The 25,113-nt window shown below is 45.3% G+C and overlaps 1 protein-coding gene across 11 annotated transcripts in view; it reads right to left on the bottom strand.

The window, feature by feature from the left end:
• The window catches only part of GBF1 (golgi brefeldin A resistant guanine nucleotide exchange factor 1), a 230,673-nt gene that overhangs the window by 25,091 nt on the left and 180,469 nt on the right, over window positions 1-25,113 (bottom strand). For 6 of the 11 annotated variants that reach the window (XM_073685833.1, XM_073685837.1, XM_073685838.1 and 3 more), the window contains 8 exons: window positions 24,172-24,243; window positions 23,384-23,478; window positions 21,532-21,685; window positions 20,920-21,142; window positions 15,644-15,804; window positions 14,178-14,430; window positions 12,965-13,170; window positions 10,412-10,562 (listed from right to left, as the gene is read on the bottom strand). In XM_073685833.1, the coding sequence (XP_073541934.1) occupies window positions 10,412-10,562; window positions 12,965-13,170; window positions 14,178-14,430; window positions 15,644-15,804; window positions 20,920-21,142; window positions 21,532-21,685; window positions 23,384-23,478; window positions 24,172-24,243 (1,315 nt within the window). The remainder of the gene's footprint in view (window positions 1-10,411; window positions 10,563-12,964; window positions 13,171-14,177; window positions 14,431-15,643; window positions 15,805-20,919; window positions 21,143-21,531; window positions 21,686-23,383; window positions 23,479-24,171; window positions 24,244-25,113) is intronic. The other 5 variants (XM_073685834.1, XM_073685842.1, XM_073685836.1 and 2 more) reach the window with 3 other exon arrangements.

Below are 25,113 nucleotides of genomic sequence, written 5' to 3'. Positions count from 1 at the left end.
GTGGATTTATTCTTCAGGCCGGTGCGATAACAGATTTATAATCAGGGTTTTTTTGCCGCCACCACACAGTAAAAATGCTATATATATATATATATATATATATATATATATATATATATATATATATATATATATATATATATATATATATATATATATATATATATAAAAATTTCATCGCCATACTTTGAGAGCTTACATTGTACTTCTATTTAATTTAGTGACAAAATGTACAATTGGTGGAGAAAGGTTGAACTTTATGGAACCTCTTTTTCAACCTATGTAACTATATGTATGTAACTAACTATAAGAGCAGCAACTTTTTATTTTATTGCTAACAGAGGTGTTTGAGGCCTTATTTTTTGTGTGACGAGTTGGATATTTATTTGGTACCATTTTGGGGCACATATCGTTTTTGATCCTTTTTAATCAGAACAAACAAAAACCTGCAATTCATTTACTATTTTTACTTTTTATTTTTTGTGTAGTTCATTATGCGGTAAAAGTGATAAGATCAATTTATTTTTCAAGTCGGTACGATTACAGTGACATTAGATTTATATAGTTTTTTTTTTTGTTTTTTTTTTATGCTTTGCTAATTTTACAGACTAAAAACAAATATTTTCCAAAACGAATTTGTTTTTGCATCGCCATATTCTGTGAGCTGTAACTTTTACATTTTTTTTGATGAATGAGCCATATTAGAGCTTGTTTTTTTTGCAGGACCGTTTGGTGTTTTCATTTGTGTCATTTTTTTCTACCAATGACTTTTTGATCGCTTTTTATTCTTTTTTTGAGTGTCAGTATGATGTATGTGTGGCACCCCAGGGGTCTGGTTTTCCACAGTAATGTAATGTTATGTCTGAGAGCAGGTGGGAGGTCCTTTGGTCAGGGATCCTGTGCATGCCACACCTCCTGCCCAGTCTTGGGAGGGGAAGAACTTCCCCTGTATAAACCCTGGGCTGAGGCAGGGTTAGTCAGTCAAGGAGAGTAGAGACAAGAAACAGCAGAAGCAATACTACTACGAGTCAGGGGCTGGCAGCTGCAGAGCTCGCCCTGACTGAGAAGCTTTCTTACCGGACCCGGCGTCCGAGGCTGTGGGGACTAACTCTTACCCAGCAGCAGAAGCCGACCGGCAGGGGATTTCAGGTCCTCAGGCCCAGAAACCCGAAGGCACGGTCACACGCGTGGGACCAGCACCGCCATCGTGGAGCGGAAGCCATTAGAAGGCCCCGAGTCACCGGCCATACGGGTGAGCACCACACGGTACACTCAGGGACGTGGGCTACTTATATCCGCTTCTAGCAAGGTAGCCAGAAGAGTACAGTCAGTTTGGGAGGCCTACAACTCCGCCTGGCCAGGGGAGATCCCATCTGCTCAAGGACTGACCAGGCCCCGTTCACTAGCAAGTACTCCGGGAGGGTCTATCGTTGTTACCAGTAAAGACCCTGAATTACACCGCACCGTCTCTGAGTGGTTCCTGCTACCCCTATCATCCACGTCTGCTGCCCTGAGGCCATACCCCTCCCGTTGGGGGTTATACCATCTACGCTGCACCATCCATCCACCGGCCTCAGCGGACTGTCCTGCAGCGGCAGCTCCATAGCTGCATTCAACGGGTGGCGTAGTCGTCCTACATCTACCGCTGTTACATCGCCGCTCAGTTTGACTCCCTGGGCACGGACCGGGTCACCGCCACGAGACTACAACCCTCAAGAGATCCGGCTCCGGGTAAGCTCCCGCGTGCGCAACGCAGCGCGACACAGGCCCAGGGGCGCGTCAACTTTGGCGTAGTCGGCAGGATTTCGTGCCCGCAACCACCGGGTACTGCGTGCCTGAAAAAGAGACTTTTCAAACTTACCTGTGGTGAAGATTCCCGCCATCCGGCGCCATCTTCAGCCTTCTTCCCGCCATCGGTGAAGTTTCCCGCCATCCGGCGCCATCTTCTGCCTTCTTCCCGCCATCCGTGGAGTTTTCCCGCCATTGGACGCCATCTTGAGGACGCCGCGCGGGAAGAAGAGGGGCGTGGACTCCGAAAGCGCGCGAGAACTGAAGCCCCGCCCCACGTCCGGACGTTGCGTAAGGTCCTGGAAGGAGCCCAGCAGACGCCGACGTCACAGGAGCGCGACGGAAGGTCCTCAACCCTGACGATCCACTGCGGAGCCGCGGCCTACGGAACAGGATCATCGCAAGGTAGGCCACGGTCCACTAGGGGGGAGGAAGATGTCGGATACGGAGGAGAGCTTCACTGCCTCAACCCCCGCCAGCGCTAACGCTGCTGCAGTTATGCCCTTCACCATGCCCTATATCCCGGGAGCAGCTTGGCTACCCCAGTACTCAGGGGAGTCACATACCCTGCATGACTTTAGAGAAAAGCTGGATAGCCTCTTCCAGGTGTACCCCCTCACAGAAGAGCAAAAAGTGAGCATCCTGGTGGCCCAACTAACCGGGGCAGCCAAAAGGGAAGTAAAATCCTGGCCACCTGGGAGGAAGACTGTCGCAGGGATACTAACCCGGCTGAAGGACACCTTTGATACCCGCACCTCAGCCGAGATTAAGCTTAGATTCTACGGGTGCAAGCAGCGAGCGCATGAGAGTATAAGGGACTATGCACTAAACCTACAAGAGGCCCTGAGGGCCATTAAGCAGACCGACCCTGATGGAGTGGGAAACGAGGACAGGCTGTTGACCGAACAGTTTATAGAGGGACTGTATTGTAATACCCACCGAACCCAGTTGCGGGCAATGGCCTTACAGGATCCCCATCTGGGCTTTGCACAGTTCAAGGACAGAGCCATCCGGGTGCTCCGAGAACCGGCACCGGGTGGAGTTGTGACCCACAAGCGCCCTGCTATCACTTACCACCAGGAGGCGGCGCCCTTGTCGGCAGGGCCTGTGGGAGCTGATGCGCAGGCTTTGGACAATGACCCGGCTCCAGACCTACACCATCAGGTCCAAGAGCTAGCTAAGAGCGTTGCTGCGCTAACCCGAACTGTGCAGTCTTTACAGGCTTCCACCCCAGGGAAGATCCAGCTGGCATCCGGACCGGAGGACATCCCGTGGCGTCGACCAAGGAGGACCCCACCGGCCAGAGGAAGACCCAGTGACCGATACAGCGAGGACGGACGACCCATCTGCCGCCGCTGCAATCAACCTGGACATATGGCAAGGTACTGTTCTTTAAACGGGCACAACCTGGGGTAGAGGGCCAACCCCCAGGAAAAAGATCACCAGGCCCATCGAACTGGCGCGACAGATATGTGGGAGGACGTCCAGTCTTGCCTGTGGTACTGGATGGCATTCCCATGAGTGCCCTACTGGACACCGGGTCACAGGTCACCACCATCCCGTACGTGCTCTTTAAGCAGTACTGGAATGACTCGGATATTACCCGCTACCCTGACGACGACTTGAGTATCATCGCCAGCAATGTTGCCAGCCCGTGCCACAGATCGGATTTAAAGAGGTGACCATCAAAATCGGTAGAGTCGAACTGGCAGCACAGGGACTGATCATTGTAGATATTGACAAACATGAGAGTCACCCAAAAATAACTCTAGGAACTAATGTAATTGAAAATTGTCTTGCAGAGGTGATTTTCCTTTTACAGCAGGTTGCCAAGAACGCCAGCTCCGGCGAGCAGCGGGTGCTCCAGAAAGAGATCCGGGCACTGATGCGACGGCAACAGGTGGAACTCTCCGGCGGTGAGATTGGTAGCGTAAGAATGTGTGACCCTTTTCCTATTGCCATGCCCCCAAAAAGTGAAATGATGATTTGGTGCCGGGCAGCTATTGGTCTGAGAGGTAGAGATTACCAGGCAATGGTAGAACCAGTTTACTCGGACAGTAGGCCCACCATTTTGACAGCACGGGGGGTGGTTGATGTACGCCATGGGAGGGTGCCCGTTCGCATAATAAATATCGGGGAGAGGGAAGTGTACCTGCCCCGGTATGCCACGCTAGCCAAATTATATACCATTAACCAAAATTCTACACAATCTGTGGAACCCTTGCCTCCATCTCACCCGGAGGAAGGTAACGGCTCTAAGAAAAACATGGAGGACTGGTGTCAGCAACTACATCTGGGTACTGACTCCACTCCCGCACACCAGAAACAAGGAGTCTATCGGGTGGTTCAGGAGTACGAGAGAGTGTTCAGTAAACACCCGTTAGACTTCGGGCGAGTCAAGGGGGTAGAACACCACATCCCCACGGGAGACCATCCTCCTATAAAAGAGAGGTATCGACCCGTACCCCCTGCCCACTACCAACACGCCAAGGGGATGCTTAGAGACATGAAGGAGGCTGGGGTGATCAGGGATAGCTGTAGCCCCTGGGCAGCTCCACTAGTCTTAGTCCGAAAGAAAGACAACACCATGAGGATATGTGTAGATTACCGGAAAATCAATCGTATCACACACAAGGATGCGTACCCCTTACCAAGGATAGAGGAGTCATTGGCTGCTTTAAGATCTGCTAACTTCTTCTCTACCTTGGATCTCACTAGCGGGTACTGGCAGGTTCCTGTAGCAGAGGCGGACCGGGAGAAGACCGCATTCACCACCCCGATGGGACTTAGCGAGTTCACCTGCATGCCGTTCGGACTCTGCAACGCACCGGGAACCTTCCAACGACTAATGGAGTGTTGTCTGGGCCACAGAAACTTCGAGACGGTCCTGTTGTACCTGGACGATGTCATCGTATATTCCAAGACGTATGAGGACCACCTGAAACACCTGGCGGAAGTGTTCGAAGCTCTGGCAAGTTACGGCCTAAAGGTGAAACCCTCCAAGTGTCACCTCCTGAAACCAAAGGTGCAGTACCTGGGACACGTGGTGAGCGCTGAGGGAGTGGCTCCCGACCCTGATAAGATCACCGCAATTAAGGAATGGCCAAGCCCCTCCAGCGTAAAAGAAGTGCGGCAGTTCCTCGGGTTGGTAGGCTACTACCGAAGGTTTATTCCCGGTTTCACCAAAAAGGCAGCACCTATGCAGGACCTCCTGATAGGCCAGTCCCGGAAGGCCAAGAACCAGAAGCCGCCCTTCAAATGGGAGGAGCTGGAAGAAGAGTCCTTCCGCCAGCTGAAGATGGCCCTCATGGGGGACGAAATCCTGGCGTACCCGGATTATAGCCAGCCCTTTATCCTCTACACCGACGCCAGTAACATCGGGCTAGGAGCCGTACTGTCCCAGATCCAGCAGGGGAAGGAGCGAGTAATCGCCTACGCCAGCCGAAAACTGCGACCCACCGAAAGGAACCCCGAGAATTACAGCTCATTTAAGCTGGAGTTCCTGGCCGTAGTATGGGCAGTCACCGAGCGCTTTAAGCATTACCTCGCTTCTTCTCGGTTCACCGTGTACACGGATAACAACCCGTTGACACACCTGGACACGGCAAGACTCGGTGCCCTGGAGCAGAGGTGGATGGCCCGTCTGTCCAACTACGAGTTCACAATCAAATACCGGGCAGGACGCTCCAATACCAACGCGGACGCCCTGTCCAGGATGCCCAACCTGCCGGACGGAGGAGAAGATCCGGAGGGACTGGAAGAAGTTGAACTCCCTGCGTTCCACCGTCATGGGACTATCCAGTATTCCCACCGGGTAAGGAGTAAGCAGGCTGCTACGTTGAACCCCTTACCCCACTACAACTGGGCGGAAACGCAAGACAGCGACCCTGCCGTCCGACTGGTGAAGGAGATGCTGACTCGGCCGGAGGCTCGCCTTGAACCAGACGCTCCGGAGGAAGCCAAACAACTATGGGCAGAGAAGAGTCGACTGTTCCTTTACAAAGGGAAGTTGTGCCGCAGAATGGTTAACTCCCGGACGCATGAATTACACTGGCAAGTAGTGGTGCCACGAAGAGACGCAGCCATGGTGATGGAGGCATACCACGACGGAGCTGGACACTTCGGGTGGAAGAAGCTGGAGTTCCTGCTGCGCGAGCGGTTCCACTGGGTAGGCATGAGGGGAACCATCGAGAAGTGGTGCAGAGACTGTGGCCCGTGCAACCTGAGAAGGAAGGACCGTGCCAGCCAGAAGACTCCCCTGCAGTCCATCGTCACCCGGCAACCGTTGGAACTGGTAGCCTTGGATCATGTAAAACTGACCCCAAGCAGAAGTGGCTACGTCTACGCGTTAACCATCGTGGATCATTACTCCCGGTTTCTGGTTGTCGTCCCCGTCAAGGACTTAACGGCTCAAACAGCAGCTAGAGCCTTCCAGCAGCACTTTTGCCGTCCACACGGGTACCCGGACCAAGTGCTGACGGACCAGGGACCTGCCTTTGAAGCGGAGGTCTTCCAGGAATTCTGCAATCTGTATGGCTGCCGGAAGATAAGGACGACACCCTACCATCCGCAAACTAATGGACTTTGTGAGAAAATGAACCAGGTGGTAATGGATCTTCTAAAAACGTTGCCCCTGGAAGAACGCAGTCTGTGGCCTGAGAAGTTGCCCGATCTGGTGGACCTATACAACCACATCCCGGTAGGTTCCACCAACTGTACCCCGGCTTACCTAATGAGGGCATGACCTTGTAAGTTACCTGTTGACCTGGAAATGGGAGTCCTGACACCCGAGGACACTTCACTAGAAACAGACTGGGACACAGAGAGGCAGCAGCAGTACCGGAGAGTACAGGAGAGCGTGGAGCGAAGTCTCTGTCAGGCTAGGGAAAGACAAGAGAAAACTTACAACCAGTATGCTCCCGCTGTTCCCCTGGTACCCGGAGAGCAGGTCTTGAAGAGGAAGAGACGGCTCCACAAGTTGGATGACCAGTGGGAGAAGGACCCGTACACCGTACTGCCCTCAAGCCACGAGAACCCGAAGGTTTGTACCATCAGTAAAGACGGAGGGGAAACCACAGCCATTGTATCCCGGGACCACCTGAAGAAGTGTCCCGAACAACTGAGGAACCCTGAAGAGGAACAAGAAGACCATCGACCCGTAGAGGAAAGGGAAGATATGGTTAGTACTGTGCTCGGGGACTTCCCTCGGTCTTGGACTCAAGTCAATGGTGCAGTTGTGGTACCCGTACTCACCTTCCTCCAACCAGCATCCCAAGCACCTACGGAGCAACAGGTAGAGCTGGAAGAACAGCCGGTCCAGGAGGCAGAAGACTCCACACAAGCAGAACAGGAGGATCAACCCTCTGCTTATAGTGAGCCTGCCGTACCCCTAGTGAGACAAAGAGCCGGTAGACAGCTGCCCAGTTTACCCTTGACAGCTCCTACACCCTGTAGTTCAGGGCCAGACAGTCAGCTCCGTAGGTCCACTAGGGCCACTAGAGGCCAGTTACCCGCACCCTGGAGGATTTGAAGTGTATAAATTGTTTTATTTATGTTTATCTGTGTATTGGTGCTTGTGTATAATTTTGTGTTTCCAGTTATTTTTAGGAATCCTTGGTGGATTTACCGGGAATCCTTGTACATAGTTGGAGCGTAACCCAGGATGGACTAGAGACTGTTAAGGACTCGGGGTAGGACAGACCCCTACCTGGTTACGTCTCCCTGTTTTGGTGAAATGGACACCTTGCTTTCTTCAAAGACTACACCCGGTTACGGACATGCCGTGACCACCTTTATGTGTTTCTTCTTATTGTACTATTATTGTTGTTATATCTTGTTATGTTTTTTTTCTAAAATATGTTTAGTCCCGGAGTACTAAATTTCACTAGGGGGGAATGTGGCACCCCAGGGGTCTGGTTTTCCACAGTAATGTAATGTTATGTCTGAGAGCAGGTGGGAGGTCCTTTGGTCAGGGATCCTGTGCATGCCACACCTCCTGCCCAGTCTTGGGAGGGGAAGAACTTCCCCTGTATAAACCCTGGGCTGAGGCAGGGTTAGTCAGTCAAGGAGAGTAGAGACAAGAAACAGCAGAAGCAATACTACTACGAGTCAGGGGCTGGCAGCTGCAGAGCTCGCCCTGACTGAGAAGCTTTCTTACCGGACCCGGCGTCCGAGGCTGTGGGGACTAACTCTTACCCAGCAGCAGAAGCCGACCGGCAGGGGATTTCAGGTCCTCAGGCCCAGAAACCCGAAGGCACGGTCACACGCGTGGGACCAGCACCGCCATCGTGGAGCGGAAGCCATTAGAAGGCCCCGAGTCACCGGCCATACGGGTGAGCACCACACGGTACACTCAGGGACGTGGGCTACTTATATCCGCTTCTAGCAAGGTAGCCAGAAGAGTACAGTCAGTTTGGGAGGCCTACAACTCCGCCTGGCCAGGGGAGATCCCATCTGCTCAAGGACTGACCAGGCCCCGTTCACTAGCAAGTACTCCGGGAGGGTCTATCGTTGTTACCAGTAAAGACCCTGAATTACACCGCACCGTCTCTGAGTGGTTCCTGCTACCCCTATCATCCACGTCTGCTGCCCTGAGGCCATACCCCTCCCGTTGGGGGTTATACCATCTACGCTGCACCATCCATCCACCGGCCTCAGCGGACTGTCCTGCAGCGGCAGCTCCATAGCTGCATTCAACGGGTGGCGTAGTCGTCCTACATCTACCGCTGTTACATCGCCGCTCAGTTTGACTCCCTGGGCACGGACCGGGTCACCGCCACGAGACTACAACCCTCAAGAGATCCGGCTCCGGGTAAGCTCCCGCGTGCGCAACGCAGCGCGACACAGGCCCAGGGGCGCGTCATATGTATGATGAAAAAGCGAACATTTTTGTGCTTGTTTATTTATTTTTTTACAGTGTTCACCGTATAGAATAAATAACATGACAGTTTTATAGATTGGATCATTCCAGATGCAGCGATACCAATTATGTGTACTTCCTTTTGTTATATAACAAATTCTGCATTTTTAGTGGCGAAACGGCTTTTCGTGATTGTGTGCTGTCAGATTTCATAGCAAAAACCTGCTGACAGATTCACTTTAACCCCTTAACGACCGCCGATCCGCATTAAAACGATGGCCGTTAAGGGGCCTTATTCCTTCCCTGCCATTTTAAAACAGCGACTGGGAATAAGGCTGTAGCGCCCCCAGGGGGTAGCTGAGACCCGGTAGAACATAATCATGGCCGTTTTTTCCGGTCCCTGATCACAAAAACAAATACAAAACCAGTGTCCGTGGTTAGAATGATTTCTCTCTCCTCTGACATGATATACATGTCAGAGGAGAGAGAAATTAAGCCCCCCGAGCCCACCTGGTACCTCTTGATCCAACCCCCGGAATCTTCCTGGAAAAAAAAAGTCGGGCGCATGTGCAGTGCGCGCCCCCCGAGATCTGCTGGCCGGTACCAGGCAACAATAGGGAATTTTCCCCACTGGTTCCTTTTGATCACTGTGATAGAGCCTATCACAGTGATCAAAAGCAAAAAAATAGTAAATGAAATCCCCCTTTGTCATCCCCTTAGTTAGATAAAAATTTTAAAGAAAATATATTTATTGTCCATTCTTTGCAGTTAGGCTTAGGATTGTGCTAGGGTTGTGTTAGTGTTGGGATTTTTTCAAAAGTAAAGAAAAAAAAATAATGACGATTCGATGACTAGTGTTTAGCATTTTGAACCCAGAGATGCAACACAGAATGTGATAACATTAGGTTGTCATATTGAATACGCTGTCATTAGTGTTGCATCGGGTACTTGGGTATGCACCGAGTATCGCGAGTGCTCGAGTGACATGCTCGAGTCCCCACCCCACATGTTTTGCGGCTGTTATACAGTAAAAAAGAAATACGTGGGGATTGCCTGCCATACACGGCCAATCCCCGCATGTTTTTTTTTTTTTGGGTGTCTAACAGCCACGAAACATGCGGGGTGAGGACTTTAGCAGGTCACTCGAGCACTCGAGATACCTGAATACCTGAGAACCCGATGCAAACTCAAGTAGCGAGCAACACTAATGCCGACATTCAATATGACGAGCTAATATTATCACATTCAGTGTCGTACCTCTGGGTTCAAAATGCTCACTATACCCCTTGAGAATATTCTTCAGGGGAATGGCTTCCAAAATTGGGTCACTTGTGGGGGGGAGGGGTTTCACTGTTTAGGCGTATCAGGGGCTCTCCAGACACGACATGGCGTCCACTCTCGATTCCAACTAATTTTGCGTTCAAAAAGTCAAATGGCGCTCCTTCTCTTCTGAAACAGTGCCCCCCCCCCCTACATAAGGGGTATTGGCGTGCTCAGGAGAAACTGCACAATAAATGTTGTGGTCCATTTTCTCTTGTTACCCTTGTGAAAATAATTGTAATTTTATTACAATTTATGTTACGGTGCATTTACACTGAAATATTATCGTGAACCAGTATTTCTAAGAACAATTGTGCAGTGTAAACCGACTGCTAATCACCCAACGAGCAAAATGCTCATCGTCCTGCAACATGCTGAGTAATCGGTGGAAAACTGGCCAAAATTTTACTAAAGATGGTGGTGATCTGGAGGGAGATAACTCACCTTGTAGCAATGGACACCAGCAGTTTGACCACAGCGTCCTAGAGTCTGCTGTGATCTTCTCTCCTGCAGTCTCTAGGTGGCGCTGTTCCTCTGCCCAAGAACTGTAAATTGTGGCAGCCCTTGTGTGAAGAGTGTGCATCAGATCAAGCAGCTAGAAGGAACACAGAGATGTGAAGCGGTCTTTGAAAAAGAGTTGGGAAATGGAAGACAAATCTACTTTTACATACTGTATAACATTTTTCCCAGCCATCAGCTGTTCCATCCGCAAGCATTCAATGAAAACTAGGAACGGAGAAAAAACTGGCACTCACCCCGTGGCTAAAAAGTTATTCCTTTATTACATCCAGGCAGAGGATAAATACAAACAGAAGAACGAGCGACGGCCGTTTCACGCTGCCAAGCACTTCGTCCAGGCTCCTGGATAAAGGGCCTGGCAGCGTGAAATAACTGTTGCTCTTTTTTCTGTCTGCATTTATCCTCCGCCCGGATGTATTAAAGGAATAACTTTTTAGCCACGGGGTGAGTGCCACAATTTTTTCTCTGTTCCTATTTTTGACGTTGTCAGTCTCCTGTTAAGCACCACACGTGGCTATAAGTGACATAATGATAGTTATCTCCATATGTTACTCCAATAATTTGATTGCAATTACTAGTAGTGCTGACTTCTCCTCTTTTCATTTGTAAACATTCAATGAAGTAGTGTAACGCCTACAATATTCCCTGTCATGTAAGCACTCATACATGAACGGTCCATATAAAAAGGTACGGTGTGATCATTTTAAATATGGCTTTTTTGGGTATACAAGAAAGGATGCCAAAATGGTTGGGTGAAATAATGGATTCAGTTCACATTCTCATTTAGGCTATGAGAGACATAACATTTTAACATTTGCTACAGCTAGTTAATAAGATACAGTCATGGCTTCCACAACTATCCTACTATCAGCAAAACCTTACCATGATGTGAACGAGAAGATCTGGACATTCACATCTACCTCTCTAATGCAGGCCGTGTCCTCCTCCGTGTGAAGGAAGAAAAGGATCACAGAACCAATTCCAGAAGAGTAAAGCCCGCTGACATTAGGGAGTACAATGCTCATCCCAAAAGAAAGAGTACAGTCGAAAAGCAGGCAATAGGCAGGAATAGTGAAATCAGGTCTCCTTCACCAGGACCACAGGTAAAGAGTTAGAAACAAATCAGAGTCACATGCTGATTACTATCAAGGGGATGTTTGGGCTGGACCTGAAATAGATTGAATGCGGTGATGGATTTCTCTTCACTTGGATCTGGTATTTTAGAGTATACCAGTGCCCATGTGCCATCATCCTGCAGAGACGCCCCCCCCCATCTTATATTAACAGTAATATCAGGCTCTCACTTACAGGGGGTTATCCACAAACAGCACCAATAAAATGCAGGATTAATTGCAGCCCTGACTGCTGGGACTACTACAGACCCTGAGAATGGGGGACCCAGGGTCCCCGTGTCGGCAGTGGTAATGTGTGCATATGTGTGTCCCCCACTCCATTAACTTCAATAGGTCTGTAGGAGTGGAAGTCCACATGCGTGAGCCCCACTCTCATACTCAGTCAATGGAGCGGTGGTTAAGCATGGCCATTACACCCCATTTACATATGGAACCACCATTCTCGGTATCTTTAGGGCTCCTAGAAGTCAGACTACTACAATAAATGTATTATCAGAGGGTAGGAGATAAGTGTTTGTTGTTGGTAGGATAACCCCTTTAAAAGAAAAACTAAGCTTTACTCCCACTCCTCAATATAACCTGAATTATATTGATATCCATCCCCTAAAAGACAAGTCTTAGCTGTTTACCTCAATCCACCCCTCTTTCGGAACACATCTGCTACAATAACACAGATCTCACATGTTAGGAAGCAGAATTATTAAATTGCTAGCGTTTCCTCTGTCGTGAGGGAATAGATGAGTGTGGCAAGTCATATCGCAAATACTGTGAGAAATAAAACCCAATTCTAAGTAATAGTTCCATCGCACAGGATGAGGGAGATCTGCTGTTCGCACTCATTGCATGCAGACTAATGCTAAGCAACAGTTAAAGGGGTTTTCCCACAAACAAAAGTTAGTGAGTCAGTGAGCTCAGCGGACTAGCCACCTGGCTACCGGACTGGCCACCTGGCCACCGCACTGTCAACATGAGATCAACGCTGCAACAAATACAGGACACTGGAAACAGTGGAGGACCCGGAGACAGCGAGTAAAGGGAGTTTTAGTTTTGCTACGAGTTTATCAACAAACTGTGCCCGGGGACCAAGATTTTATTAAAGGGGACAACAAGTCCTCAAGTTGTCTTACAGGTGATTAAGGGTAAGGATTTGTGCCACAAGGCTAATATTTTACAGTCCGTCCTTGAAAGCAAGCGTTATGTTAATCATAAGTGATGAGAAACCAGTGATTTGACAAAAGAAAATTGAAAATCATTTCCTGAAGAAATCAAGTAGTCCTCATTTCTTCTTAGTAGTCCAAGAAAAATGGGAAGATATGAAGGAGGAGGAAAGGCCTGCCATACTTACGTCGTGACTAACCTGTAATGACACAGTGTGGTAACTGGCGGGCACACTCTCGTCCTCCTCATCATCGCTATGTGAACGGTATTGGCGTTGATTGGAGACCCTGGATCGACGCACAGGATTTTCCTTCTCTTTACTTTTTTTCTTGAAGCGGTTAGCTTTGCTGTCATACTTGTGGCTCTTCGATCTCTTCTCTTGGGATTTATACCCTTTGGAAGTGATAGGATCATTTATCAACCACACAAAATTACTAAATGACTGAAGACAAGCAATGTAAGTAGCAAACACATTCAGAGATGTGCAAGAAAACATGTAAGCACAGTTACAATTCTTTTAACATAGAACTGTCTGTGATAAGTTGAATATACGTTTGCCAGCATATGAAACAGACACTACACAGTGTACGGAGATCAGGCTCTACATGCGGTGTATGGCGGCCAGAAGTGCATATTACTTGAAGTACAATGTGCAAATGAGTTTAAAGGGAATCTGTCACCAGTTTTTTGCCACTTTATAGGAGACCAGCATAATATAGGGTCAGAGACCCTGATTCCAGTGATGTGTCACTTGCTGCACTTTTTGTAAAAATAATTGGTTTCTCAGCACGAAATTATTATTATTAGAGCGCTAGTAAACCTGGTGCCATGTAGCCCTCCAAATTCATAAGCTCTGTATAACCCCACCCCCACCACTGATTGGCGGCTTTCTGTGTACACTGTGCATAGCCAGAAAACTGCCAATTAGAGGTGTTGGTGCAGTTATACAGAGCTCAGCATTCAGAGAACTGCTAGATCTGCAGCAGATAAAAACAGGGATTTTATCAAAACTGCAGCAAGTGATATATTGCTGGGATCAGGGTCTCTGCCCCTACATCATGATACGCTCAGATGGAGTAACAAAAACCTGGTGACAGATTCCCTTTAATTACAGCATAAACAACTGTCACATTGAAATGCTTGTACAGTACAACTTTCATTACCAATTTTGTATGAAGATGTATGTATAATAGCAAATGTTACTATGTATTATGTCCTTTGATACCCATGCTATATTGTACTTAAGGGGGACTTATGCTTTTGACAGTATGTACAATGCCTTGCCCAGATTGTGTCTACCTTTTCACTCCAGCCTGAGTAGTTGTATATGGGACACAGCACACTCGCCAACAACACAGCTATTGGATCTGTTAGAAGGAAGAAGACTGAGCAACACTTACACACACCTCCATTAAGACTCGCCTCCACAAAGACTCGAATTGTCTTTACGCACAACTCAAAGTTCTCTGGTGTGACATGTGCGGCATCACGCACAATGAACGACAGGGATTCCACACTTTTCATAAGGGATTTTGTATCATGTGGGCTAAAGTCCAGACCAATGGTTAAACTGTACTGGTTTATTGGAGTGTTTGTTCCTGGCTTGTTCATCACTGCAGTTATTTTAGAAGCATCTACATCTTCTTTTCCAACCTGCCGGGAAATAAAACACATAACATGCTCATATTAAACAACAAAAGGTATGTTAGGTCTAAAAAGTGATGTAGTGATTAGAGCAGGTACAAACCGATTCACAGAGCCCACCCATTAGTCACGTCTGTAATCTGTCTCCTGGATGGGAACCCTGACCACCAACTATTGTCTGACAGCATCCATGGCTCGTTTTTATGATTAGCCAGCCTGGGGTGACACAATTGTTGTGGAATGACGCACATGTGACGTTACACCAGGACGACTAATCAAAAGACCACCCACGGATGCAACAGGTAAGAGACAGTTCTCAAGACTACAACAGCCACAGATTATTGATGTGGACAATGTCCCGGGTCCTGCAAATCAATTTTAAGCAACTCTAGTAGTAATTCATTACCTCTCCATTCACCTGCTGCGGAGGAAATACCATAATAAAATTAAATGCCATGTACACCTGTGATTGTTTTTTTAAAAAAATATGTATAGTTTGACTACATTATAAGCTACTTAAAGGGTTATTCACTCTGCCTTCTAGCTTCCTGCTTGCCAGGGATGGGAGGGAAGGATGGGGGGGATACGATGCGCTCCTGAATGATTGACAGTGTGGACCAGCAGTGTGATTGTGCTGTCGGCCCAAGCTGTGCACTTTCTGATGCTGCAAGCAGAGGCAGTTTTGCCTCCACAGCAACGGAGTAGGCACAAAAAGGCACAGAAGATAAGGGGATCCAGCGATCCGTCGAGGATCAGGGGAGCGCTTACCAGCTTTATAGCATAGAGACTGTATGTGCTGCGCTCCTTGCCTAGGAGATCGGCCTTCACTAATAAATGGAGGAGGACCGTAACCTAGGCAATAATTAGCAAACTAAAGGATTGAAAATCCCTCCATTGTAAGAGGTAAATTGCTTGTTTTTATAAGCACTTTGAAATGTTTCCCATTTATGATTATGAGAACCCCTTAACTCTCGCTCTGTACTCATTCCAGCAGACAGCCTCTTTCCAGCCACACACTGACCTCTCCAGAAGAGAACCTAAACTTCAATTCTATCTGATTCACATTTATTTCATTTATTTTAAATAGCCAGATTAGCTTCCACTGTGGTGTCTGCACAGTGCTGATGTATTAGAAATAGAGGAGAAAAGCCTGCTCGTATTGGGGAACAAGAATGCACTGACTTTAAAATCTTTGCTCAGATGATATTAAATGTCTGCTTACCACAAGCCAGCCGCTGTTAACCATATCCACGTCAGTGACTGACCGGTGCATCTTGGACTGCTTGCTGTGCTCAGTGTAAACCTCAGAATCAGAAGTGTATCCACGATCCAAGCTAACGTCAGTGGAGTGATAAGAGGAGACTTCACTATCAGACTGAGCACCTAGCAATGAACAAACATCGGGGATTAGAACCGTGACATTTTTCAAATTTCCTTAAACACATAATGTCATTTTGTACTACGTGTAGCCAGATCAGATGGAAAAAACTGCCGATCAGCAGCCACTCTAGTGGAGCCAACGTAGCGGTCCGCACTCGAGGGTAACTGCAAGTGCAAATTGCTGAAGAAGGAAATGAAAAGTAGATCTGTCTCCAGATCCACATTCCAAACAAATAGATCGCTATTAGACCTGATGAGGCTGGTGTACTTACTTTTCAAAATGGCTGCATAATCTTTTTTAAGCTTCATTGCTTAGTATTTTATCGTTAGAAGGGACTCATAACTCATTGATATGCAAACAAATACATCAGCCTCATCAGGTCAAAGATCTATGATGATCTATGCAGTCTGTATTGTATAATCTAGTGCCAGATAAACTTTAAAAAAAAAAAAAAAAAATCTGTCACCAGGTTTTTGCCACCTAATCTGAGATCTGCATAAAGTAGGAGTAGAGACACAAATTCCAGAGATGTGTCACTTACTTGGCTGCTAGCTGTAGTTTTTATACAATCACCATTTGACCAGCTGGAGTTTATAACTAGAGGACTAGTAAACCTGCTGCCTTGTAGTCCTCCACACTCATTAGTGCTGTAAAAACTCGTCCCCACCACAGATTAGCAGATTTCTGCCTGTGTGTGCTATTCCACAAAGGGGCCATTTCCATGGTGTCGAGCGTTTTTGCATGCATTTGTGCATGCGGGTTATCAAGCGCTTTTAGCATCACTTGGAAAGTGCTTGACAACTTGGTCACACGATATAAATCCATGCAACCGGTATGGATTTATATAGTGTGACCAAGTAATGGTTAAAAAAAAGAATAAGAATGGTAAAAAATATAGATTATACTTACCTTCCGATGGCCCCCAGTCTTTTCTCCGCAGTGTCCGGTGTGTTGGGCGGCTCGCGGTGGTGTGAAAGGACCTTTCATGAATTAATTTAGTCATGTGACAGGTCACGCGACCGCCGAAGTCAGTGGACGCGTGACCTGTCATATGACTAAATGATGTAATGGAAGGTCCTTCCTTTCACACCACCGCGAGCCGTACAACAGACCGGACACAGAGGAGAAAACACCGGGGGCCATCGGAAGCAAGTATAATCTTTATTTTTTATTTTAAATTCTTTTTTTTTTTTACAGGTACTATGGTACCCGGGTCTGGATGAGAGTCTCCTCTTCTCCAGACCCAGGTACCATCCGCACATTGAATCGCTTAATATCCGCATCTGCACAATGCAAGTCAATAGCGGCAATTATGCTGTGTGTCGCAAAATTAATGGACATGCTGCGGATTTTTCCGCATTGATAATCCGCAGAAGAAATTTCCGCAGCATGTGCACAGCACATGCAGATTATCATTGGGGACCATGGGGCACGTATTACCAAGCGGTTTTTAAGTGTTTTTGCTGCGGAAATTCAGCGACAAAAACGCTTGAAAAAAGCATAGTGGGCACGCAGCCTAAGAGTCACATGAGAGTGGGAAGAGCTAAATCCTGTGAGGTCGTTTTTTGAGGCGGCAGGTGAATGTTAGACATTTTGTGAGAAGAGGAAGCCATTTTGCAGCAGAACGTGTTTCCTCCCCCGACTGCTGGGTCTAGAAGGGATTAATTAAATAAGGGGAGCTGACAGCCTTCATATCAGGAAAATTCCTATTGCACCTCTAGAAGGAAAAACTACCTCAGAAGCAAAGGTCTAAGGAAGAAATATCCTGATCTGATGAAACAAGTGTCCCCGAGATCTCCTGTCCGCAGGTATAAGCCGATCCTCACCTGTGAGTGTAAACCTGAGCACATTCCCTACTGTGTGTAAAGAATAACGTGCCCCTTTATCATTAGTAAAGAGACTGCTCTGTTTGAGTTCTCACGGCTTCTTCATGATTGGGGCCTAGTTGCACAAACTACTATCACCACCATCATCCTCTACGTAAAGAGGCAGCTACAGCGCAAACCTTATATTGTGGAACTTTGTGTGTGTGTAATCTGAGAGGGGAAGCGGCTCATTGTGGGCACATTATACACTGACAGGAGTACAACCCTCTGCCGTACACCACATGAGGTTACCACATATGCACAGTGTACAGAAATGGCTGGCAATCAGTGGAGGTGTTATACAGAGCTGAGAAAACTGGTAGATCTGCAACAGTTAATCAAAACTAAAGCACCCAGTAAAGTAGGGTGATACATTGCTGGAACCAAGGTCTCTGCTTCTCTCAGATGCGGTAGCAAAAAACTGGTGAAAGATTACCTTTAACCCCTTTATGACCTTGGACAAATGAGTATGTCAAAGGTCGTATCCCTGCACTCCATGCGGGCTCCAGTGTGGAGCCCGAGCACATGACAGCTGATCTGTACAGCTGTCATGTGCCCCTAACAGCCACGGATGGAATCGCAATCCGCCCACGCCTGTTAAATACCGCTGTCAATCTCTGACAGCAGATTTTAACTTGCGCTTACCGGAAACGAGTCACTAATTACACCCATCAGTGTCACATGATCGCAGGTCGCCGATGGATTGGCATGACAACCCAAAGTCTGCAGGAGACCCCGATGGTTGTCATTGCCGGGACGCTATGAGCGCCGCCCAGTGGTCGGCACTCATAGCAAGTGAGCATTTTAGCTACACACAGCAGAGCTGAGGAACTGCTCTGTGTAGCAGAGGCGATCAGAAGATCGCAGCTTCTAGTCTCCCATGGACACTATTGGAGCATGCAAAAAGTAAAAAAAAAGGTTTTAAAAAAATTATATAAAAAGCTCAAATTAACCCCGTTTTGCCCAATTCAAAATAAAACAAAAGAAAATGCATACATATTTGGTATCGCCGCATTCAGAATCACCCGATCTATCAATATATAAAATTAATTAGATTGGTAAACGGCGTAACGAAAAAAAATCAAAACGCCAGAATTAGAGTTTTTTGGTTGCCGCAACATTGCAATAAAATGCAATAACAAGTGATCAAAAGATCGTATCTACCCCAAAATGGTATATTAAAAAAAAAATCAGCCCCAGATCCCAAAAATGGAGAGGCTACAGGTCTCGGAAAACTGCGCCTCTTTTTGCAAACTTTGGATTTTTTTTTTCACCGCTTAAATAAAAAACCTATACATGTTTGGTATCTACAAACTCGTAATGACCTGGAGAATAATAATGGCAGGTCAGTTTTAGCATTTAGTGAACATGGTAAAAAAGTTCAAAAGTACAACTCGTTCTGCAAGAAACAAGCCCTCACATGGCCATATTGACCAAAAAATAAAAATTATGGCTCTGGGAAGGCAGGGAGAAAAAACAAAAACGCAAAAAACCAAGGTGGTAAAGGGGTTAATTTTGCTTCTATAAAACAATATCCCTGCAATTTCTAACCAAATGTTATGTTTCTAACCAAATGTTATGATTATACAGAACTTTTTTTAATGTGTAAAAGTTTAATATTTTTCAATTAGGCAGTGCAAATAAGGTGTATTTCCTATATTTATTTTCAGTCTATTGGACGAGTAAATTAATCCAAATCCCTTTTCCACGTTTAGATTTAGTTTTAAACTCATTGGTGGTCTAGGGTACTGAAAGAGTTAATTGTAATCCCTTTTTAATACAGTAAGGAAGGGATTAAATTGTCCATTATTAGGTGAAAAGGTTTGCAATGGGGTTGCTTGTGTGGGTCCAGTGCTCAGGTTACCCCAAAAGGATATCCAGTAAAAGGCCGGGCCAATTGCCCAGTTTGCCACTCTCTTTATTGGTCTCTGGTAGCACATAAGCAACCAGAACAGGCACAATCAAAAGTGATTAAAAAATAAATAAATGCAAAATAAATATAAAGTTTTCTTGAGTTGCTAATTGAAAGAAAGATTTCCCATATGTGATCCTTATGGAATATCCAACATGGGCCCCAAGTCATCAAGATTTTTTTTTTTTGCTGAGGGGGCGTGATTGAGTCAGACACTCCTGATTCATCGAAAGGTGCTCGCCTCTTCATAAATCAGGGGCGTCTGACGAGCGGCGTGCGCCATGCCAGAAATATTATACCAGTCCCTGGAGTAAGATTTCTGGAGTAATAATGTCACAGCTCATCATGAATTAGAAACTAGCACGAAAATGACAAAAGTCGTAAAAGTTTTGCCATAATTTTGCACCTTTTCAAAAGTAATTTATGCCAGAATTCTGATGAAATTGCTTAGATGAATCTGGCCTATATGTAAAATCCATGCAGTTCACACTACATGAATCAAAAATAGAGGCCTATCAGGCACTGTAGAGAATAGGAGAGTGGCCATGCATGTGGGTCTTTTTCTATTCCCAAATAAAGGTGTATGATAGGACTCCAATATTAAGAAAGATTCCGTTGAATCTGGAACGATCAGCAATTAATATCCCAGGAGGGTCATCCCCTTTAATGCTGCCCACAAATAGCAAAATAAGAAAAAATAAAAGTAAAAGTAAAAAACTCTTATGTATGTCATGTATCCAACTCTCCCCATTAATCTCATCAGAAGTACTTACAATGACAGAAAAAGGGAAACTGTGGTCGTCATTAAAAAATATGATGATTTTATTACTTCGGTTTCATCCAAAACTTAAAAACATTTTTTTTTGGGAGATCTGAAGAATGTATTCATGAAAATGTCATTTTGTACAAGTACATAATGTTTCCTTGTTTATGCGCCTAAAAAACATGACTAGATAATCTCCAGACATTCAAGTGATTAGCAGACCTAATACAGGATCTCAAGAGGATTTCCATGGTTAATTAGGTCTCTCGTCTAAGAAGGCTGCACAGATAGGCATATTATATTCTCTTGGAAAATAGTATTTTAAGGAGCGGCGATAAATATCTACTTAATGAAATGCTAGTTACCTCTTAGTCACACCATTACCTATGATATAAAAACCCAGAATGAACATTGCAGGTGATAAACATGAAGAGCAGCTGAACCCTTTTAATTTTATTAATGGATTTAAGCAGCATATTTATTTTCTTCATCTGGCCTTCACTTAATTTAGAGACGGCAAAAAGCAGCTGCTTATCTCTCGGGGCATTGAATTTCATAAAGCACATCCTCCACGTACCTCCATCATTATCGTTTCTGGCTGTCACCTGCAGGGCAGCTGGCGGCTTCACTCCAGCTCCAATGCACTCCAGCAGGCAGAACAGCGTGTACCAGTCATTGCTAGAATGGATGTTGGCAGCATTGGTCTTCAGTAGTTCATGAAGGCCAAAAGCCACTTGTCGGCTCACCCTGGACAGGACGCTCGGCTTCATCATTAAAAGAATACGAAGTGATAGGAGAACCTGTGGAGCAAACGGCAGGCTTAGAAAATGGTAACTTCTTCTAAAAAGAGGTCTTTCTGGAACAGTTTGCTACTGTTGCACTAACATGTACAAATTAAAGGGGGTGTCCACTTAAAACAAATAAATCATTTTTTTCCATTGAGCATATACAGAGTATGGAATGACAAATATTAAAATGCAGAGAAATGTTTGCAACATGGTCAGTACTCCATGATTACTTGCTGCTAACACAAATGACCATATCATTCCATTAGGTTCACTCTAGCATTCTGCTCATGCGTCTAAATCAGCCTTTAAATTATGAGTGTTTCTTATAGTCCTGGACATTCTGTAGTCTGAAACATACATGCCCTCCACTTGCTTAGTCTAAGCCAGCCATTGTAACTTGCCTGTCCACTGATATCTTCACGGCGCAACAGTCGAATTGCAAGTCGGAGCAATCCTACCACTGCACGCTCCACAAGGAAACAATACTCCACAGCATGAGCACACAGATGGTAGAGATGATCTCGTACTACTTGCCAGACACAGCCCACACGATCTCTTCATTGAGGAAGAAAAAGAAACGGCATTTTAATTAATACAGAACAAAAAAAAAAAACACCTTCACTTCAAATTTTCTATAACACCCCACATGTAGACACAACACAGATGTTACAGATCATAAATCCCAGTACAATGTACGTCTCCATATATACACATTTGGGCACACGACCCGGCAGGTATCAGTAGCAATGGCATCGCCAGCACAGCTGCAGATGGGAAGCGAGAAGAGTCAGAATACCCCCCTTTAATGTTAAAAGAGGGTTCTCCATTATGGACAAACACTACTTGTTTAGAAGGTCCCATGACAATAAACATATTACAAAAAGTCAACCTGCTGGGACATTAAGAATTTCACAGCAAGAAATTACCCATAAAAAACATTATTAGATATGCTTTTAGTTACATCAATTATCCGAGTAGAAATTATTTAGCAGGCCTGAACAACATAGGGCCCGCCGAAGAATGTTGTGTGGCCCGCGGAGCTGTTCGGGAAGCACCAGCTCCTCCTTCATGCCTTCAAACAAATTACAGATCAGATCAGTAAGCTGTTTGTGTAATGCAGGACAGGACTAAACCTCCAGAATAAGACACTCTGCAGCCACTCTCCACTCTGGTCGCAAATTCCCCTGATAAAATACGCTGGGTTTTTGAAAATGGACAAAAAAAAAATTGATGGGTGCTTGTTCCACAACAATCCTTAATTTTATTTATTTATTTTAAAAAAAAACAACCTTTTATATCCTATGAATTAGGTTGCTTTTAAAAGAAATAGCAGTGGGCCAACCTCATGGGGTCCCCCCCAAGTACAGAGAATTGAGGGCTCATATTCCCAGAAATACTCAGAAAGAAGAGCATAGTTTCCCTCCCCATGAAGGGGGCATCGTACATTGTTGAATAAACGCATTCGGAGGTTTCTAACACCTTCACAGTGACTTCTGGAAACTGATGCAAAGCTAGGTCATGTACAAAAATGAATGGATAGAAATGTATGGACTAGGCAATTCCAGTATGAATGGTGCTGTACATCTGAACGGCTAGTAGAATTAAAGGTTTGGATACACCTACTCATGCAGTGGTCTTCCTTGTTCTCATTGGAATAAGCACATTGTAGAATTAGACTTAAGGCAGCAAAACCACCAAAGGTACACATATGGAAACAAGGAGTAAAGAAACATGTGGAAAACACCAGAATATGTGTTAGATGTTAGATTCCTCAAAGTACTACCCTTTTACTCTGATGACAGCTTTACACTGCCCTGGCATTCTAGCAACAGAACAGGTATGCCTCGTCAAGAGTTAGACTAGTGCTTTATGGCGACAAGTCATGCGACACTGAAATCATAGCTACATATTGCAACATGGGATGTACTGATATCTAATAGGATCAAAATGACAGCTCTAAACTAGACGCAGATATTTTTGTTGCAAAACTTTTCTGAAAATTTATGCTGCGCAACACGTCACCATGTAGCTCTAGCCTTAATGTGTGGAGTTTGTGACCATCGGGTGTGCTTTGCAGATGCAATGTTGGTGCACAGTTCCATAGTGCACAGTCCTAGTCCACAACTGTTCTAAGCCAGAATATAGCAAGATCCACTCCAGTAAGTAAAGAGAAATGCAATCCATCATTACTTGATGGACAGAAGCAGACACGCAAGTGTAAAACAAGATTTTTAAATAAACTGTGTTTGTTACCGATTTTCAAGAACAATCCTAAGCAGCATTTCAAGGCAGAAGGCAGCATCTTCTTCATCATATGTCTCTTCATCAGGGGTCACAGATATCAGAGCCTAAGTAAAGAGCATATCCTATATTAGAATCCATGTAACCAGTATAATCCTTTTATCATTTATATAGTGAACACTAATGGATAACTTTATATTTCCGGAAGGATTTTAACTTCACAGGCAAAGTGTCAGTTGTGCTCCACTTTATTTTTTACTACCGATCATGCACACCAACAATAAGTTAGCCACACCAGGTCTGATAGTACTGCACGATGCAATGATGGAGCCATGTGAGAAGCCAGCCTGTGTAATAGTTCTGCAGACCTGCAGCTATTAAATATACTAAAACAGCAAATGTCCATGTAGTTACATTCCTTCTCTACCTGCAAATGCTTTATTTAGAGATTATGACTTGTCTGCATGTGTGCTGAGAACGAATGCAATATATTATAAGCAGGAGACAGTTGTTGCTGTGCCCGTAGGAACACAGTTGTGATTGACAGCTGCCCTCCTGTACAATACAACAGAAGAGATGGAAAAGCTTTTAGATATTTTCATGCTAACAATTCAGTTGCTGAAGGACTTCAGGGGAAACTTTTTCAAGCAAGTCATCACATACAAATATACAAAAGATTAGTGTGTAGCAGGATGCCATCAAGTTTTACAAAAAAAAAAGTTGTAGTTGTAACTATATCTAACATGACATGAAGCTTTTGCAAAGAAAAGAAACCAGGGATCATCATACATTTTACTCACCTTCATTAGCTCCTGTAGAGATTCTAATTGGAGAAACTTGCTCTCAGTGATAAGTTTTTCTGGATCACAAAGCTACAATACAAGGAAAGCAATCTTTATAAAGCTACAATCACACGTACATGAGACACCTCCTAGTTGTCCACTGATGTGTGTATGGCTCAATGAAACTATGGGTCAGTTTTAAAAATGTGTCTCTGTCTCCGGTCCGTGAGCATCTGAATAAGTCCTATTCTCATCCGTTTTGCGGATCAGACTCGGCAATTCATAGAAAACGGATGACACACTGGAGACAGACTTTGTACTTTAAAGTTCCAACTGATTCATTGTTAAGTGTCAATGGATAAATAGCTCTACCTGCTTCAGTGAAAAAAAACTGATACAACTGGGAGGCAACGAGGATGATACCCAAGAAGAAAAAAAATTGGTCCATTTCTTTCGGAATCTAGCATAAGCGGTAGTACAGAAAATAGTTGAGAAAATAAAAAACAAGTTCTTGAAGAGTAACTGTCATATTAATTTCTGAAATAAAAATTAAAACGATGGTTACGCTTTAAGAATTTGATTTTTATTTTCTCAACTATGACACAAAAATAAGACACATTGTAATATATCTTAAGAGACATATGCTTCTTTCTCTTCCTAAATTGATCTTTCATTCTCAATTCAGAGGTAAAATCTGTAAAAAAATCTTTATTCAATAACGACAGATCTTCACATTCCTAATATAGGAGCCGACAGCTGGTGCTTATAAAATTCTATGAAGAGAGGAGGAAGGAGGAGCTAGAGGACGACAGACATTGTACTGCAAGTTCTCCTGAAATGACAGTACGGTTCTCCAAAGAACTTTATGAGCACCAACTGTCATCTCCTCTCTCAGTAATGGGAAAGGCTGTATTCACTGAAGGCAGATTTTACATGGGAATTGAGAATATTAGGAATGAA

Source organism: Phyllobates terribilis, unplaced genomic scaffold (assembly GCF_046119375.1).
Source record: "Phyllobates terribilis strain yellow unplaced genomic scaffold, ASM4611937v1 Scaffold_5__5_contigs__length_657084704, whole genome shotgun sequence".
NCBI lineage: Eukaryota > Metazoa > Chordata > Amphibia > Anura > Dendrobatidae > Phyllobates > Phyllobates terribilis.
Note: the sequence above shows the minus strand (reverse complement) of the source record. Positions and strands in the feature narration are given on the sequence as shown.